The sequence below is a fragment of the Micropterus dolomieu genome, linkage group LG05, assembly GCF_021292245.1.
Source record: "Micropterus dolomieu isolate WLL.071019.BEF.003 ecotype Adirondacks linkage group LG05, ASM2129224v1, whole genome shotgun sequence".
Taxonomy (NCBI): domain Eukaryota; kingdom Metazoa; phylum Chordata; class Actinopteri; order Centrarchiformes; family Centrarchidae; genus Micropterus; species Micropterus dolomieu.
This window is the reverse complement of record NC_060154.1, coordinates 29,626,350-29,646,095: the sequence shown is the minus strand read 5'-3', so window position 1 is coordinate 29,646,095 and position 19,746 is coordinate 29,626,350. Positions and strand designations below refer to the sequence as shown.

Genomic DNA, 19,746 nt, shown 5'->3' with positions numbered 1-19,746 from the left:
GTGAATAAAAGCTGTGAGAAACAGACTTTTTTCTTTGTGCTCATGAACTTAAAAGGCGATATTGTGTATATTTTACATTTACATTTTGACTAGAGTGCCTTTCAAGCTCGCCAGTTAGTGAATCTAAAACTGTTAAAAGGATCTTTGTCATTATTTTTCCCAAGTTAAAATTCAGTTTGTAATGCATTCCCTACTGTGTCTGCATTAGCAAAATGCATGTGCAGGTATATGATTAGATAAGTGCATGTTTCTCTCAGAATTTCTCAAAAACATGGTCTGACCTTGACTTCAGTGACATTTTGCTTTGAACACATTTTGACAAGTACTTGCATGAAGATAAAGCAGCAAAACACTCAGTTCCCTGCTTGTAATCAGTGAAGTAGTGTTAAATAAAAATGACTGTCCAATCAGTGATAACCAAGGACATAATAGCTGCCAATATGAACAAAAGAAAAAAGTGAATTCACCGTTTTCTTTCATTAAAAGATCTGTATTCTCAAACAACCTACGCAATCTTTTGAGTATTTACTAATGTTACTCTGTGTGCCATCAGTTCTACATACAAAAAACGATAAGAAAATATTATTGTCCATTAAATTTACGTAAAATGGAAATTTCTGGTGATAAAGATGAGAGTGTGAAGTAATAAGATAAGATGAAGTAATAAGATATTGTGCTCCTTGAGGAGCATAATCTCTGTCCTTGTCCTGTTGGTCCCATGTGTCTTCAATCCCCCTTGCTGATTATAATATATGCTTATTATTTTTCTCCGTTTTCAACAAATTGATTGTGAAGAGATCGTTTTACATGTTCACAATTAAGCATTTGTGCCTCCCAGCGATTTGTCCACAACAACCTATGGATGCCTTTTTTCATTTCCCCAGTATCTCCAGGCAGAGGAAATTCCTACATTTCTCATTCAGGGGAATTTTCAGAGATGTGTCATGCAAGCCAGAGACTTTTTTTTAAAGTAAAAGCTCTCAATTAAACACGACATAAAGTACTGCTGCAAATATGAGTAACTTTTGTTGTAAGACTTGAGAGTTACAGCACCAGCCGCTTTATTATATATTTTTTTGCCACTATCAAAGTTATCTGGCCATCAGTGGCGTGGGGTAAATTTTTAGGGAAGCCTAGTGAGAGGGGATGTCCTTTTTGGAGGACAATTATCTAATGCATTGTGCTATTACAGTGCAGGGTACAATTTTACACAAAATTTAATCATAATTTAAAGATGCGCACTATCTGTTATCAGTACACACGCTGAAAGTTGCATTGACCGACACATACTCTCTCACTCACTCTCTCTCACCCCAAATAGCATACATAGCCCGCTGCTTATAGTGCACAGTACAAATAGGCTACGGTTATGAATAAAAGAAGCATTCACAAGCTCAACCAGAAGACGTTAGAAGTTTACATTTGCATGGTAGCAGTGGTGCATGTATCAAATAGGCATACATACTTCTTAGTTAATGCTTGGCCAAATGTTCATAACACAACATCACTCAAGATTAACAACCGAGTACCAGACCAACAGAGTATAAACAAACCTGGCCCCGTGCCCTGTAGCAGGTGCTGTCCGGAGCTCATTATCTATGCGTACACAACTGCAGTAAAAACAATAAGGTTACTTCAGCGGACTGTTCATTCGCAGCTAAATGCAGGCAGGCAAAGCAAAACAATAAAACCACATCAAAAATCGCACACATAGCTGCAGTTCAGTTAAGTTCAGCGAGAGAAGGAGGTGACATTTCACTCACCCTATTTGAAAAGGAAGGCCATTTTTCTGTCTTTCATGGTGACGAAGTGGTCAATAACCACGTTATAGAATTTCCCAGGAAATCCCTTTTTCCTCTCCAGGCGCAGCTCCAGTTTTGGCGTTGGTCTGCCGTCAGATTTAATCTTAAGTTGCTGCTGTAGTGGTATTTAATAAAATGGCTTGCGGGGTAGCTTTATATTCTTAGTTCACCTACGTTACACCATTAGCATAAAATCATAACAAACTTCATACTAGTGTAAAAGATATGTTGACAGGTCTTTTAATGAAAAGGAAAAGGTTTTTCTTCTGGAGTATTTCTCTTTCCTAGACCTACAGAGATTCACTCTGCAGTGTTCAAATAAGGATATTCTTTATCTGAAGATGATTTAGGATATTGGTTCAAAACATGACACTATGCTTACCTTAGTAAGCCGAAGTCACACTGTGTGTCATTAAGTCCCATATAACACTTTCTAAAGAGAGCCAGTCTGTCAGTCTGAAACTAACTAAAGCTAATCTTGACCTTGGGTTGCCTAGGAGATGGACCACAGGGTTCGGTCAGCCAGACAGAGTTTGACTTATTGTTTTGGAGGGTCACAGGCTGTCACCTTTGGCAATCTCCAATCATTTTGAATCAGTTTAATCAATCAGTCTCATATCAAAGTCTTGAATCCTCCATCCAGTGACCTGGATTTAAACAGTACACACACACAGTTCCTGTGATTAAGGTGAAATTCATTTACTAACTTAAGTGGATACAAAGTGAGGTTAAATATATCAAAGACATAAAAACAATCATTCCAAACAGGAATTAAACAAACAGGATGCAATCAATGAGAATAATGGAGTTCAATGTGAATTTTGTTGGTCTATTGTGGGAAAGAATTTGATTCTAAGGGAAAATAATGAACGCAAGTTATGTGATCATAACTAAGTTAAATTTGGCTATCACCTTGACACAGAATGTAGTTTGTTTGTCTTACTGCTTGTTGGTTTCTCTGCAGGTTTGTCCTGGAGGTCCGTCCTAGTCAGCTTGCGGTTGAAGGAAACTTGTGATAGGCCGTTAGCCTGGCTCGGTTCGGCGGTTGATGTCCTCAATGTTACTGCTAGTGTAACTAACCCTGAACTTTTCTGAACTTTGGTGGGAGCAGCGAAAGTTAATTCGACTGAAATAAAGCTTAAAAGGGAACTCAGTTGTTCCTGAATTCAAAGTTGCGTGGCTTAAACGGTCTGATAACTCTTAACAAACAAAGTTATAAGAACATGGCATCAGATTCCAAACAATAAAATACAGAGTAATAAATTAAACAGAAGGAGAGGCATTAACAATGACATGTAATACCTAATTCATCCTCTGGGGGGGGACACTGGTTCCTGATTATTTAACATAATATTTCTGTATCATATAATTTCTAAGAAAGTATATAAAGGTGCTGGGAACAAAGCATTAGTTGCAACATAAATTAAATGCAGAAAGGACTACCCCCCACTTTGAGGAACTTCAGCTGTCTGTTGAGGGTTGATATCTTACCTCCCGCCCCCTCTTGTCAGGGAGAGACAAAGAGAGATTCTGGATTCTTCCTTTTTGGTATAAAATAATTAAACCAACACTGGCTGGTTCACCACACTTTAGCTCAGCAAATGATCCTAATGTGACCTGGGGAAACCCTGTGTGATATTACCTTTAAAGAAGGGAAATTCCTTCCTACACATAATGCTCTAGAGGGAGTTTAGAGACTGAGAGACTGGATCTAATTTGCAGCATTATATTTTTGAAGTTGTTAGTCACTTTCATTCTGTGTTAGTTTTTGCAGTCTGTATACCAAGGAATTAATGAATGCACAGTTTTATTATTTATTTTTATTCAGCTTTTTTTGCATCTTCTTTTTTTTTGCATACTTTCCCTGTGTCCATCCCCTCATGTGACCCTTTATTATTAAGTACTTAGTGGTGTGCATTACTTTCCCAACATTTGATGTTGAAAAAAAGCATTACCCTAAAGCTCTTTTGTTTTTGCCTCTCTTCTCTCTGCCAGTGTTATCGCAGGAGGCCAAATCCCAACCGCATACCCAAATAGAAATACACTCACACACGTCCCTGTGTGTCAAAAGATGTGATGGATTACAACAATCAAACAATATTTCATGAGTCCCAGCTGGCTGCGAGGAGCCAGAGCCATTTAAATTTGTAGGAGAGAACCGTTCTCTTTGTCTATTTCTGTCCCTGCTGTCTTCCCCTCTCCTGTCCAATGAGTCACACACTGTTCCCAACCTACTGTGACACACTCTGATCCAAAGAATCACAAACACACACCAAGGTCTGTTGATTAAGAAAGAAAGCCATTCATCCATTAGCTATAGCTACTTATCCTTAGAGGCTCGCAGGAGGCTGGAGCCAATCTCGGATGACACTGGGTAAGAGGCGGATTTACCCTGGACAGGCCGCCAGTCTGTGTGCTATCACTTCCACATAAACAACATGTGGATCAGCTGAAAAAAATCATTAATCTCCACTTTATTGTTCAAAAAAAGGTGATAGAGTGCTGTTGCCTCGCAGTAAGAAGGGAGTGGAGAGTACCTGGGTAGTACTGTGATGAACTGATGCTCTGTCTAAGATATTTCCTTGCATGCACTCTGACTCAGCACATGCTGAGAAATGCACCTATGTTATATATACTCACCTCACTTTACCCAATTAGCAAAAAATCTTAGCACAACAAACTAGTGGTCGACCAGTATGGTTTTTTATTTTTATTTAAGAAGGGACGATGCACATTAATTAACATGAGCACCTGGGTCCATGATGTTAAGTGCCAGAGTTAGCCATACGGGCTCATTTTCATCTGCAGCCAATAGTTATACATTCCACTGTTTTCATTTTTAATTGCTGTGTTTTTTTTACCTGCTATCCTGCTTGTGTTGTCCTTGTGCTTGGAAAGTGTTTAGCTGCCCGGATATCTTGTTCATTTTGTACACATTACACACTGGCTACTTAAATAAATATATATATATATATATATATATATATATATATATATATATATATTTTTTACATCTGTCTTTTTTACAGGCTTCATTATATGTAAATATAAAAGATCCAGTGTCACAGCAATGCAGTTAAAGACTTTGACTCAGATTGTATGCAATGCTTGGATCACATTATCACCATGGGACATTTTCAAGTTAAAAGCATGTAAGCAGCTTATGAGACAATTTCTTGACCTGCAGAATTGCAAAGAGTGGCATTATTGTGATCACGTACTCTAAAAGCATCCATTTCTGGCTAATTGAATGTAAAACATTCACAGAACACCTGAGCACGAACCTCATATAGACAGTAACACAACAGATTTCAGCCTTTCCAACACAGGCCCATTGGATCCAGCCAGATATCATTTAATAGAGCCAAGAATACAGGCCAGTTAACTATACAGTAAATGCAAGGTAATTGATTTGCTGTGCCAAATGTACTGTAAAACAAGCCAGCTTTGTGTTGACAGGCTAATGAGGATGGCATTGCGTAAGTAACTGGGTGTGTGTGTGTGTGTGTGTGTGTGTGTGTGTGTGTGTGTGTGTGTGTGTGTACAGGCGGGTAGAGTAAATTGATCAGTAATTAGAGGTGAGAAAGGAGGAGAGGACCTGTTTAATTTAGCGTATTGAGTGCTTTCTTGGTATGGTGGTTGACAATGGAGGAACGCTTTAACTTATATACTTCTGCTTGTGTTAATGTGTTAATCTTAGTCATCTTTCGTTTGATGTTTGATCGTGGAAAAGGAGTTTGAATTCATCCTGGGTTCATAAAACCACCACCTTTTGCTTAGTATGTTTAGGGGCAAACTGGAAATATTTTTGTGCAGAACTTTATGTAGAAACAGTTCCAAAAATATATTGACCGATTCATGATTACAGGTGTAAAGGTGAAAAAAATATCCTCCATATTTAAAGAACCCTGCCTCCCTCCAAACAGTAACTCATCTAGATGAAGGGGAAAGGTCTGAAAGATTCATCAGACCACATTCATATTGTCCTTGCTCAAAGGCCCAAGTTTGATCACCCTGACGTCATCTTGAGAAGGGCCATCTAATGCCCATAAAGCCATAAAAAGCCCATTGGACAGGTTTTGTTGAGAATGTCTCACAGAGATTTGGATAACATTTTAAATGTCCATAATGATTTCAACTTGAAACCACCGCCTCTTCCTTGCAATTTGATTGTGTTTGTCATCCGTAGCTCTTTCACCCAATGCTTGTATATTTAAGTCAGCTACTATTTCTGGACAGTTAGATGCCTTAAAGTAAAGGTACATTTTTTCACGTGTTGTTTCTGTTGCTTTGTCTTCTCCCTGTATTCTCTATGTGTACAGACAAGAGCATGGTATCTCAGCCCCTGCTGTCCTCAGCCTCCTCTCTGAGGGACCGTGCAGCCTTCTTCCAGTCAGAAACTATGCGGCCGGCAAATGACCCTAAAGAGCGTGATCCCTCCCACGTGCGAATGCTGAATGATGTACTCCGTGACCTGGAGAAGAGCTTCATCATCCCACAGACACCGCCTGGAGTGTACAGGTGGGAGCCAAGTTAGTGTCTCAGAGTTGCAGCAGTAGTTATAGTGTGGTGGAACACACCCATACACACACTCCTGAGAAATTATGTTACATGAACTCGAGACCTCAAAATCTTATAAATCTATGTAGTTGAATGTAGTGTTTGACATCTTAACGTCCCTTCTAGCGATGTGTTTCTTGGTGTTCTGTTTTCTTGATGAAAAATTATACAGGTCATGCAGGCTGTGTTTTTACGGGTCAGCAGTTCCTTTCTGTATCTTTTTCCAGGGATGAAATTGCTCTTATTTTCCATTCCAGTTGGCATAAAAAAGTCTTAATTCTGTGCTGACTGAAATTGCAGGCAACCTGAACAACAACCAGCTCAGGAAGTTTTTCCACCTTTGGCACGCTAATCACCGTTAGCTCAGTTAGTGCTCAGTTGGTCCTCCTTCCTTTTTATTAACTTGGTTCTGTTATCTGTGCAGTCTCACATACCATCGGAGCTGTTGAGCCTTTTTATCTGTCGTGTATCTGTCGACATTACGTGACATTTATTAAAGCCTTTGGATTTGACTTGTAAACAAAAACTGTAACGTCCAGTGTGTCAGATGCATTTCCTTTCGTCACAACAATTGCAAAGCTGACTTTTTGAATGTTTTGAAATCTAAATTGTTTACACCCATTTTTGCTTGGTGTCAGTCTTTTTTTTCTTCCCTGCCTTTGCCCGCGGGTTTCTTGGTGCCTTACTGCCACCAACTGTACATCGGTGGAATAACATGAATCAATTGACAGGCATGTGCGTTGGTGATGGCCTGCCTGCTCGTAAGCTGCATACAACATAGAAAATGTTGTCTAAAAACATTGTTCTATGGTGTCATTAGTGGTCAAAAACAAAGTTTGCTGTTTTTGTTTCTTAACATCTTAACATCAACATTGATATGTGGATGGAAAATATAGACTCATGAGAGTTGTTTTCTTAATAGTAGGATTGTAATGTCATCCGTGAATACATTGCAGGCATACAAAAAGTATTTAGGGCCTTTACAAGAGTATTGCGTACAAGTGTATTCAGGTTGTTGGTGCCCCAGTAGTTCATCCTCTCTCTCTAATGCCTTTCCTGTCTCTCTCTACTGTCACTGTCAAGAAAAAATGACCTTGACAAACAGATTTTTGGCCACAACTCAGGAAGTGATGCAATTATTATTACAGTACTAATGAGAAACAAACGATGAAGACATTTTTTACCCAAAAGGTCAAAGGTCAATTTCATTCTGACATCGTAATGTCCTGGAAAAACCCTTTTAGGCCATTATTCAACACCATAACTCAGGAACAGAAGGGAAGATTGTTTTGCAAGATATTTCACAGTAGGTCAAACACTGAATAGATAACACGTTTGACACAAAGGTCAAAAGGTCATTGTGACCTCAAAATAGGTTTTTAGCCATCATTTTAAAATAAATTGGGCGATTCCAGATTTCACAATGAGGGACAACATAATGAATAAATGGGACAGTACGGACTTTCCTCCATCTTGTCCATTCTGCCTATCAGTTCCTGCCTCATTCTGACGTGATTGCCAACAAATCTATTGGAGCACGCCTAGCTAATTGTGATCCTGTGAGTGGGTTGCACCTACAGCTAATGTTTTGCATCTAAAAATGCAATGCATCTTTTTGTATAGCTGTACTCTGTAAGAATCCGTAAAGATGGATTAAAGTACAGCAATAAAGTACATGTGTTGGCAGAGGCATACAAGTCTCATCAGTCATCAGTCAAGTCATCAAGTCTCACAAACACACACCAACTCTGGAACAGCAGACAATCATCAGGCTGAAAAGAGCACAGAGGACACTCGTATGAGCAAACCTCACAGAAAAAAGGAGGAGAGGTTTTGGATCACAATATGAAAAAATATTCTTGCATGAGGCCCAATGAGTGCTGCCGTACACAGCATATATTGGTGTGATATGCAAGCTAATGTACTGTAACAGTTTCTAAAGGGTCTGTCTTGTATGTTCTGCCACAATGTTGAGGGTGAGTTTTACCTCTCTCCCCACCAAAAAAAAAAAAGATATTTTAAATTCAAGCCGGAGCCCAAAAGTAAGAGCTATTGCACTTACTCATATTTAACATGTCTGAGTTGCCATCTTATCATCAGATGAAGCTTAAATCGAAACTTTGTTGAAAAGTTTTTCAGAGAAGTAGTAGCAGGGTTACACACTTAACAGAATATAGTTAATTTAATGGAGGTCAGGCAGTATCCTGATTAGAAGTGATTGCTGGAACATGATGATGAAAAATGGCAAAAGCAAGTCGGGTCAAGAAAAAGTCATTTTTAAAGTGATTTGAATTTATGCACGTGGCATGCCACTGGTGACATGATTTGAACTTGAAGGCAGATGGCTTTATGGTGGTGAATGGTTTCAGCAGAATGAACAAAGAACTAAGTCTGCTGTGCATCTTGAAGGTTCTACACTGAGCATGATTTCACTGTATTTTTTGGTCATTTATTGATGCCTAAATCAGGGTGAGTTGAGTGATCACTGTTTTTTATCTTCATAACATTTCAAAACATATTTTTAAAGCTGATCTGCTTCCATGAAAAGAATGATTAATTTATTATTGGTTGACAATTTAGTGTCAAAAACCCCTTAGATGAGCAGCACTATGATTTTGATGTTGGCCCACTGATGCTGAATGAATGTAGTGGAAACTTGGATTCTTTAGAACAAGCTGGCAGAAAAGGGTGGTAGGTTACACCTGTTTGAACACAATGGCCTGTGGCCTGCATAGCCATGATGACTCATTCAAACAGTTCCCGCTCTGCCTGTGAAACATCTGAAACGCGCCAGTAGTCATTTTGGGACAGCAATTCCTGAGGCCAAATTCAGGAATTCATATTTGCAGATCACATTAAGAGTTACAGGAAGGGACTGTATGAAAGTTTATGGGGTGGGGAGGGCAGATCTGATATTTCATTTTATAACAAAGCACCACCCTCCATCTAAAAATCAAATAAAAAAGTATATAAATATAAAGTTTTTAACTTTGGGTCTTGGCTCATAACGACGAGGGGTCTCATTTCTAAAAGGTATAAGTAAAATCCTCACTAAAAGTAAAAGCCAAAAATGGAGTACACCAATAAATATTCAGACTTAAACCCGTGCAAGCAAGTTCCCTTTATAAATCACAATCAACTTGAAATGTGGCGCATGTGAGGGAGCGCCATGTCCGACCCTTCAAACACCCATAGTTGCCTATTAATAGTCAGATAAACGCCCCTCATTGATATTAATATGTACTGACTGCAGGAAGAAAAGGAGGCCACTTCTACAAAACGAAATTTAACACTGACGTTCCTTTTGGTGATGCTGAAGTTGTTTGGTGGGTAAAAAAAACGCACTTTCACGCAAAGCTTGTGCACCGGAGGAAAGGGAGCACCAGAGCTCCACCACTTTATACCCGATCTGCAGGAAGGGGCGTCCCTCTTGAGTAGTGACCTCACTGTCTGGAGGGGGACACACACGCAAGACAAGATGACTCAGGTAGTAATTTGGATTCCCCCAGTTTGAAATAACAAACAATCACAAACCCTCCACTCACTTAATGAGGCTGCCGATGAGTTAAAAGAAATATGACTTGTCTTATGTGACACACAACTGAAAGATTTATTTAATAAAATAGTGTAAACGCATTTTACAAGCAGCGCATCACATCCACACGCTGGCACATACATTTGATAACAATATATGAAACTGGTATTTGCTCAACTGACACATTGAAAACGGCATCAATTTAAATGGAATTTGTCCTCCTGTTCACCTTATTTATGAGAATAAATTGCACTGCATGCAAGCTTTAAATAAATGATTCCGGATTACACAACATATTTGAGGCGTTCTTTTGCAGAAACAGATATCTCTGTTTGTGTTTATTATCCTAAATCTGGATCTTTGTGTGTGCTGCAAATAATTTTTTTTGGCCCACTTCAAGGAAAGTCAATCAAGGCAAAAAAGGCTTTAAGCCTATAATACTCAGAGGTACTATTTCGATTTAATTTACACAAGAGTAGGCCTATTTATTTCAAACCGTTTTATGCCATGTGAGTCTCAGTTTCTCATTTCTCCAGTTTATGTGTGTAGGCATGGTTCAGAGTTTACTTACAGGACCACACATTTTCCCTTCAAGTTTGTTTTTTATAGATACATATGCACCATTTATGAATGAGACCCCAGATTCTGACTTTCTCTTCAGTATTAAAATAATCTATAGGTGGTTGTTGTCTATAGTGCTTGCAAATTTAGACTCAAAGCAGCACAATGGAAAAAAAAAAACTGCATAAGCCTCCCTCTTTTCGGACCCCTCTCTCCCTGCCCTAATCATTTTTGCACAGTCCTTAAATCACATGCAGTCCTATATTGTGGCAGTCATGATTTAAATTCCCTGTCAGCCCTCTATCTTGCATTGGGTGCATCCACTTCTTTTTCAACTTGTTCTACATATGGAGCAGAACAGCAATAATGTAACATAAAACTTGAGCTTCACAGGGAACACATATTTATTCCTTCTGACAGAAAAGGGAGAAGTGAAATAATTTACACACAACAGTGTTTCCAAGCCGCAGCTTTTCAGGGCAGAGCAGCAGTAATTCATAGGCTCTGCACAGTGCATATACAGAGCGCCAGATTAGCTGGTGGAGTTATTTTAGTCAAACTGTCCAGCTAAAGAATAACTCATCAAACACAATAAACACACAATAACACAATAAATCATCAAATCACCTTATTTGGAGAACAGCTGACCTTGGCTGATATTGGGGACTTTTTTTTCTCAGCGACTATATTTCTGTCTCATAACAGTCACACCTCTGTTCTGTTTGATTTTAGCATCCTCGCTGTGTCTGGTACACACTGTGTCTTCCCCCACAGCTCTTTGTCTGTCTACTTTTCAACTAGATTCTAACGGAATAAATGGCCTCTGCTGTTCAGTGTTATTCACAGTTTATGGCAGTAATAGACATGTTAATTGTCCTAGACTGCCATTAGCATCCAAGCTAAAATTAGTTGCTCCATCATGCTCGGAAAGCATTAAGGCTTAATAGCACTCATTTATAAAGGAAGTTACCACTCCCCCACAGGACTGACACAATTAGTCCAAGAGCACCGAACAGTCTTTAAAATGTTTACCTTGACGGTTAATATATATTATTTTAAGAAACAAAATCAAGGCACACTTTTAAGCAACAAAAAAACATAATTGTGCTATTTTTGGTGTACAGCAGTGCAGTACCGCAAAGTCATAGTGATGCCTATGATATGAAATTTCGTGGTCGTGAGCACCAGACGGTAACCTCTCATTGACCAGAATTTTCCCTTTAGGTATCAACAAAGGTTTATCTTATTAAATTGCACACTGACCCTGTGCGTCTGACTGCTATAAGGTTTTGTAAGGCGTTTGTGGTCTAGCTGTTAATTTTTCAATTCAAAGATGCACATGCTGCTGACACCGGAATAAGATTCAGCATAATAAGTATTCTCGGTCACCAACAGGGCCAGCGGGTGGTCCTGCTGTGTGCCCTGAGGGGTTTGAACTTTTTTTCCACAGTTAAACTACTGTAGAGCTAAACAACTCCATTCTTGCTCAACTTTGGAATGGATATACTACACTACAGAATATTACAGTGTAAATTACACTGTATGTTATGTAGAAGAATATATTTAGAACATGTGTTAGGTCACAGGTCACTGAAGGCAGACCAATCTGACCTTACACCAAATCCAGCGCAGTCCGTCTTTTTTGCCTTCTGGCTTCCTTTGGAAAGACTTAAACATGGCTCACCCCCTCATGCAAAGCATTCCTTGTATTGCTTTGATGCCTAAAACTAAGGATACACTTGAAAGGTCTCTCATAGTATACTTATATTATATTTAACAAATGTGATATCCTTGTAATGTTGTAAATCCACTTTACATTCGACAAATCAAACGCTCCCTCTTGTTGGACATTAACGATAATATCTTAGGTTGGAGGAATGCTCAAGCCAAATAATTTACATTATTACATCACATTACAAACTTTGTTATTACACTTGCTTAGTACCTTGCTTGATATATGAGCATTAGGAGAAAGGTGTTGAATTATGGGCATGGCAACTTGTCCAGTTGTCTCAGCTGCATCAACAATGGTAGTGGGGAAACATTAATGAAGTCCAGCCACTCTTTTTTTTTTTATTCCTGTTACATTTATACAGGTTAAGTGTTTGGCTCAAGAAGACTTTATCTAGGGCAATACATGCAAAACCGGGGAATGTGACTTCCAAAATCAATATGCTGACTTCCAAAACTGATATGCAAACTCCCAAAATCAATATGTAACATCTGCCTTGCTCCACAGAGGTTCTGTTTCTAGTCTCCCAAAATCCATATCCAGTCCAGCTGCCGACTGCACTGGGAAATTCCATATTCAATCTGGGGGCGATCTTGGTTTCGGAAGTCAGCATACTAGATATGAAGTGTGACTTCCAAAACCAACACGCCAGCTTTCACATGTGCAAAGAGAGGTTACATAGAAAAACATAGCATCCAAAACGAAAATGTTCAGCCTGAGCTTTTTGCTTTCAGGGATTACTTTTACATATATTTACCTCATTATTTGAAACTGTCCATGTTTAGTATGAACATCCGACATTGTAACATTACTTATATATCAGAAAATAAGAAAAAGGTCCCCTTAAAACACAGACAAGTAAGGGATTTTTTATCCTAACCTCCTAAACCCCATTCCTAATCTTTAAATTTCCTGTTGCAAAAGGAAGGATAAGCCGAAATCTTTGAAACTAAACCTTAAAATGGTTCTCACAGAGGTACGCACCGACACACCATGCAGCTGTCTGCGTTGGATGGATGCTGCCGCTCCTTCATGAGTGACACCTGGGACCAGTAGATATAGTTTAAACCCAATTTGTTGTGTTACAGAGCAGGAGACGGCCTCCATTAAAGTGGATGTCAGGCTGCCGAGGGCCACACCGATCGATAGCAGATGTCTTTGTGTACACTCTGAGGTGCTTCAAAAGGACTTCTTTCATAACTGGATGACAGTCTGTTGTTTAGGGGACATGTATAGACAAGATTACGTTGGCTCTGACGCACTTTGTTTGTTTTCATCATTGCAGTTTCCAATAACTTTTAATATGTCCGTTTTTAGTTTGTAAGAGATCATACCTGAACAGTTGTGCATTCCATGGTTTGCAAAGTGGAGGCAAAACACCTCCACTAGCTTCTACATCCTCCATTACAATAATGGAACATATTACTTACTATGGCCACTTTCCAACAAAATACCAGATGTAATGAAATTACAAATATCAGTTATAGTGGTATTACTATTAGTTTGCTTTATGTGTCTTCCAGAAGATTGTTCTTGGAGAACATTGAAAGCTACTAAAAAACAAACAAACATTAGCTCTCTTTCCCTCTGACACTTTTAAGTATGACTTCTCCAAACCTCTTTCTCTTCTGAGCGGCTTTGACCAGCTTCACTGTAGATGACGGCTATATATCTATTTGATTTTATTGGTAACACATAGCTCTAAGCGCTTTAGCTGAACCTCGATGAGCCTCACTACTGTTGTCTTTACAGTTTAATACTGCCCCTAATAACTAAGAACAAATACTTGTTTTATAGGTGTTCATTTATACTGTCATGTTACTTAAATTTAAACCACACCTACCAGCCAATCAGAATAGAGAGTTCTTAGGGCCCATGGCACAATACTCTGTCTTGCTTATTTTGTTTGGGAATGCATCAGGCTGTTTGCCTTGTACTAACAACATAAAATACATCTGGGTAGTAATTTGATCACCACTGTTCTCCAGCAGTGTAACCACTCTCTCATCTACAGTGGATAGAAAAAGTCTACACACCCCTGTTAAAATGCCAGGTTCTTATGATGTAAAATAATGAGACAAAGATAAATCATGTCAGAACTTTTTCCACCTTTAATGTGACATATAATGTGAACAATTCAATAGAAAAACAAATTGAAATCTTTGAGGGGGAAAAATGAAAAATAAAAACCTTACAATAACCTGGTTGCATAAGTGTGCACACCCTCTTATAACTTGGGATGTAGCTGTGTTCACAATTAACCAATCACATTTAAACTCAGGTTAACTAGAAGTCATTACACACCTGCCATCATTTACTCTGATTAATCACAAATAAAATTCAGCTGTTCTAGTAGGATTTCTGGCAAGTACTGGCTCTGTGGTACATGTGACAACTATCTCCCGTATTCTTCATATGAATGGGCTATGGGGTAGGGTGGCAAGACGGAAGCCTTTTCTTACAAACATCAAGTCCCCCAAAAGCATGTGGGAAAATTATTAGTTATGGTCTGATGAAACCAAGGTAGAACTTTTAGGCCATAATTCCAAAAGGTATGTTTGATGCAAAAACAACACTGCACATCACCCAAGGAACAGCACACCCACAGTGAAGCATGGTGGTGGCAGCATCATGCTGTTATTCTTCAGCTGGAACCGGGGCCTTAGTCAGGGTGGAGGGAATTACGAACAGCTCCAAATACCAGGCAGTTTTGGCACAAAACCTTTAGGCGTCGGTTAGAAAGCTGAAGATGAAGAGGAAGTTCACCTTTCAGCCCGACAACGACAACGAAGTACACATCCAAATCCACAACAACATGACTTCCCCAGAAGAAGATTAATGTTTTGGAATGGCCCAGCCAGAGCCCAGACCTGAATCCAATTGAACATCTGTGGGGTTATCTTTTTTTGTTGGGCTTCTGTAAATAACATCATAGAGTATGGTCTAGACCTGCTCTTTTATGAAAAGCGCTGTGAGATAACTGTTGTTGTGATTTGGCACTATATAAATAAAATTGAATTGAATTGAATCTGAAGAGGGCTGTGCACCGGCAATGTCCTCGCAATCTGACAGATTTGGAGCGCTTTCGCAAAGAAGAGTGGGCAAATATTGCCACGTCAAGATGTGCCATGCTAACAGACTCCTACCCGAAAAGACTGACTGCTGTAATAAAATCAAAAGGTGCTTCAACAAAGTATTAGTCTAAGGGTGTGCACACTTATGCAACCAGGTTATTTGAGGGGTTTTCATTTTTCCCCCTCAAAGATTTCAATTTGTTTTTCAATTGAATTGTTCACATTATAGGTCACATTAAAGGTGGAAAAAGTGATGACATGATTTATCTTTGTCTCATAATTTTACATCATAAGAACCTGGCATTTTAACAGGGGTGTGTGGCCTTTTTCTATCCACTGTACCAGCAGGCAGATAAAGCATTGCAGCTCTATCTGTAACAGTCCTGTTGTGTTAGAATAGATACATTTATGTATCACATAGCTATGTTTGAAACAGATAAATGAAGCCAGCAATGTTACAGATTCCGTTACAGCCCCACTTTACATAGGGCTTATGCCAGCCCTATGTAAACTGCGTACATGTCCAGGATGGATCCTTCCTCTTGCCCAATGTGTGCTCTGATAATCCCAGCCTGGGGCCATCAACGGGATAAGCTGGTACAGACAAGGGATGGATGATGGTCTCAATGTAGAAAACACCACGCTTTGTATCTCACCTGCCAATGAGCAGTGGGCAAATTGTTGCTTTCTATATAGACTTGTTCCCCCAACAAAAGCATAAAACCATACTCAAGATTTATCTGTTGTTTGGCACATGGGGTTACAGCTTTTTACAGGAAGTGAACACAATCCTGACTGATAACACAAAAACTCCACTTCCTACGGGCAAGCTCATTAAATCAAGGCATTCATTCTATGCTTGTCGGTTTCTTTCCTTCTTTAGAAATCAAATGATTTTGCTGACTCTATAGTTGGAATGTTCCCAAATATGAATGCAATATCCAGTATCACATAAGTTCCAAAGCTGACAATGTGGTGCAGATTGTGACATGCAGTTTTTTTTTTCTCATCCCAGGATCCAAAAGCTATTGCATCCATATTGGATGATTTGGCATGTCACGATTTCCATCAAGTGCTTCTACGGTGAGGAACTGTGCCCTTTATGGAGAGAGGCAGAACGTTAGGGTGTGGTGGTCTGGGCGGCGGATGAGTTTGTAGCATCTTAGGCTTTCATGCCTAGCCCTTAAAGCTGCAGTAATAAATATTTTTATCCTAACAATGGGTCACATGACTATATGTAATTCAAAAGGCATCGCTGGAAATGTTTGAGTGTCTTTCAGCTCATTGTTTTGGTTTTACAGCTCACAACTTTACTTTTGTAACTCAATCTCCGCTTGGTGGAGACAGAATAGAGCTAAACGGATGGATGCATACATTGGCAACTGTTGTAACATTAACAACTTCACAACTCAATGTTGTGTTGCCTAAAGTAGCAAAAGAAATCTGTGTTTCAGTGACCTAACCCAAACTATACCTTAACAATTCTCCCTAGGCTTAACCATATCCAAATTTGCCATGCATAGATGTTGTAGACAACTTGATCATTAAACAGAATCTAGGGTTTTGCGGAACCTTGTGGTGAATATTTACAGCTGCTTGCATTTAACAATCCACTTTTTCTATTGCTTTATTTCATTAATAATGTCCACTTTCACTTTTGTCAACCAAAGGTTACAGTTTATTCCAGTAGATAAATAATAAAGCCTCCGTAGCTCACAGGACTACCCTTACTGGTTTCATTTAATGGTGTCGTGTGGTAGAGCAGAATCTTCACATGCCTCTGACTTTGAGTCTAAATTGTGTGCTGAAGGTCAGTATTGCTTCACACCCTACAGCTCACGACCTGTGTCTTAACAGATGAAGAATCACTCCATTTACTCTCAATGACTGTCCGTTCAGCCACTTTAAGAGAAATCAATGTACTTCAGCCCTGAGGAGAGCAACACTCTGAAGTCTCTACCATTCTGACCTACAAATGACTACACTGCTATCCCCAAAGGCTTGTCTGTGTTGATGCATGTGCGTTGCTGTATGTGTGTGCATGCTGGTGGGTTCTACAGTGTGAAAGGAAAACAAAGAACAAGAGATAGTGGGGTCTTTCAAGGACAATAATTCATATGGTACAGCAGTTTGTGACTCGTTAACTATTTAAGCAGAGGTCCAAATAGCAAAAAAAATAACATGTCCTTGTTTCTGTTGTGATTGTCTTCCCTTGAGTCTAAGAATGTCAAACCAAATCAACTCAAAGCAGTTTAGCCTCAGTTTGCCAGTAAAAGATATGTTGGCTGCATGCCAGCTGACACAAAACTTTTTGCTGCCAAAATCCAAAATGCTAACATTCAGCATCTTTTCAAGCATTTGAATCAGGATTGAGACATTGCATACTGTATCGGGTCACGGCACGGTCATTGAATACCTTTATGAATAACTGTTCTAGACCACAAACATAAATAACGAAGGTTACGATATGGTAACCCTAGTTCTATAAGCACAGGCAGAGCCCTCTAATGGACTCTATGGGTACTACTTCCTCCAATCACACGCACACACTTGCCTACTGAAATTTTATCATGCACGTAGCCGACCAATAGGACGTCGCTACCGATACGTGCATAAATAGCAGTAGACGTATAAATAGCAGTGTCCCTACAGCCTCAGCATCCGACTGCCTCTTCAGCAGACGGCGTCAGAGCGCCAGGGCTCATCGGTAGAGGGCTCCGCCTGTGCTTATAGAACTAGGGTTACCATATCATAACCTTCGTTCTATCTCACACAGGCTCCGCCCTCTACTGGACTCTATGGGTACAGTGGGTGGAATCCGATGACTGTCCGCCCTAGCCATGACAAGCCAAAGTCCACCACGCCAACCCGGTCGGCCACAGGCCAGCCAAAGCCCGACCACCACATCACTTAGTGACAGAATGGTGGGACACCCCTGAGAAGGTCGCTGGACCGATATGGGCTTGGCCTGACCATTAACACCTGGACTGCCCTGACTTCTTACTGGAACGTCAGGCACTGCCAGTGTATGTTCCCCCTCTACACCCAGTAGTCACCAGATCCTCACTTTTCAGATCCTAGGTCGCACTTGCGAAATCATTAAAGGGACTTTTGTAGAACCTTTAGGGAACCAACCTAGAATGTTCTTTTTTTGGTCCTATATGGGTCCTTCCCTTACATTTCCAGAACCTTTAGTAACATTACAGGAGCATTTTCAGTACCTTTAGGGGACCTAAAAATTTTTTTTTTGAAATACTATCAAAACATGTTTATACCATAAAACATTCCATTTCAGTTCTTAGAAATAATTTTATTGAACATTATGTTGAATGTTGTAGAAGATGATAGCAAAATCTGACTTGATTGACAATGTAATTAAATATAGCATTTCTGTTTATACTGTTGAAAACATCCCCAAAGAATGTTGAAAGTAACCTGGGGCCTGTACACGAAGCAGGATTTTAGCTTATCCAGATAACTCCGGGGTTAACCCTGGGTTTTCAGTACCACAACGGTGGTTCAATTCTTACGAGGGTAGATTGCCATGGTAACTTATGTTCAACAGTTAACCTGCTCCGGAGTAGGTCATGTTCCAGACAGAAAATCAACTAAAAACGCCACTTCCTGACCAATCAGCTCTTTTGGGAAATGACATCACCATCTGTATGAAATCCCACAGACTGGTTTATAGGCTGTTTTTTAATTATAGTTATGCTGCGGTGATTCTGAGAAACTTTTGAATATCAATATCCTCCTACAGAGATTGATTGATTTGCGATGGGGGCCCAGGTGGGGTAGTTTTCAGTTGCCAAAATGTTGAGATTCAGTCTTTCGACCACTATTTGAGCACATTTTTGGCATGAATGGAGTTTTTGTTTTGTTGCTTTATGAACTTAATTTAGAACGTTTTGAACACTGACTGCGTTAAATAAATTAATCTAATTTTTGGAGTGACGAGAAGTTCTTAAAAGTGAGGTGGAACTTATTCAGGTTGCCCAGGCTTTTAATGTGGAGATGCCAACACACAGCCAAGATAAAAGAATAAGGCTAATATTTTCATAGACACCATAAGAATACATAAAATCAACACATTATTATAGACTATGCCTGTTCATTTAGGCATTCACACTGTATGCAACTTTCTGTCCTCCTGCATGTGTCAGCTGCAGCCGTGTTATTAAGACTTTGTCTATTTGTCCAATACTACAGTTTGCTCTTCGTTTGTATACTGATGATGCTCTGCTGCCAGTAGACTTCTTCATGTTTGTGATTGATCACCTGCTGCAAACTCCGCCTCTTTCATTTGAACACGCTCATGTTTGGATTGGGAAACCTGGGTTGACTTACCGAGTTGATAACGAGCTTCGTGTCACCGCTTATCCCGATCCCAGTTGAGGGTTGGTGAAGCGAGATAATAAAAAGATATCCTGGGTGTGTTGAACTTGCTTTGTGGTACATGTCCCAGATCCACTAAATGAAGAT

At 39.6% G+C, this 19,746-nt stretch overlaps 1 protein-coding gene across 6 annotated transcripts in view; it reads left to right on the top strand.

The window, feature by feature from the left end:
- The window catches only part of LOC123971735 (inactive N-acetylated-alpha-linked acidic dipeptidase-like protein 2), a 580,586-nt gene that overhangs the window by 558,968 nt on the left and 1,872 nt on the right, over window positions 1-19,746 (top strand). For all 6 annotated transcript variants that reach the window (XM_046050743.1, XM_046050744.1, XM_046050745.1 and 3 more), the window contains one exon: window positions 6,125-6,323. In XM_046050743.1, coding sequence (XP_045906699.1) covers window positions 6,125-6,323 — 199 coding nt within the window. The remainder of the gene's footprint in view (window positions 1-6,124; window positions 6,324-19,746) is intronic.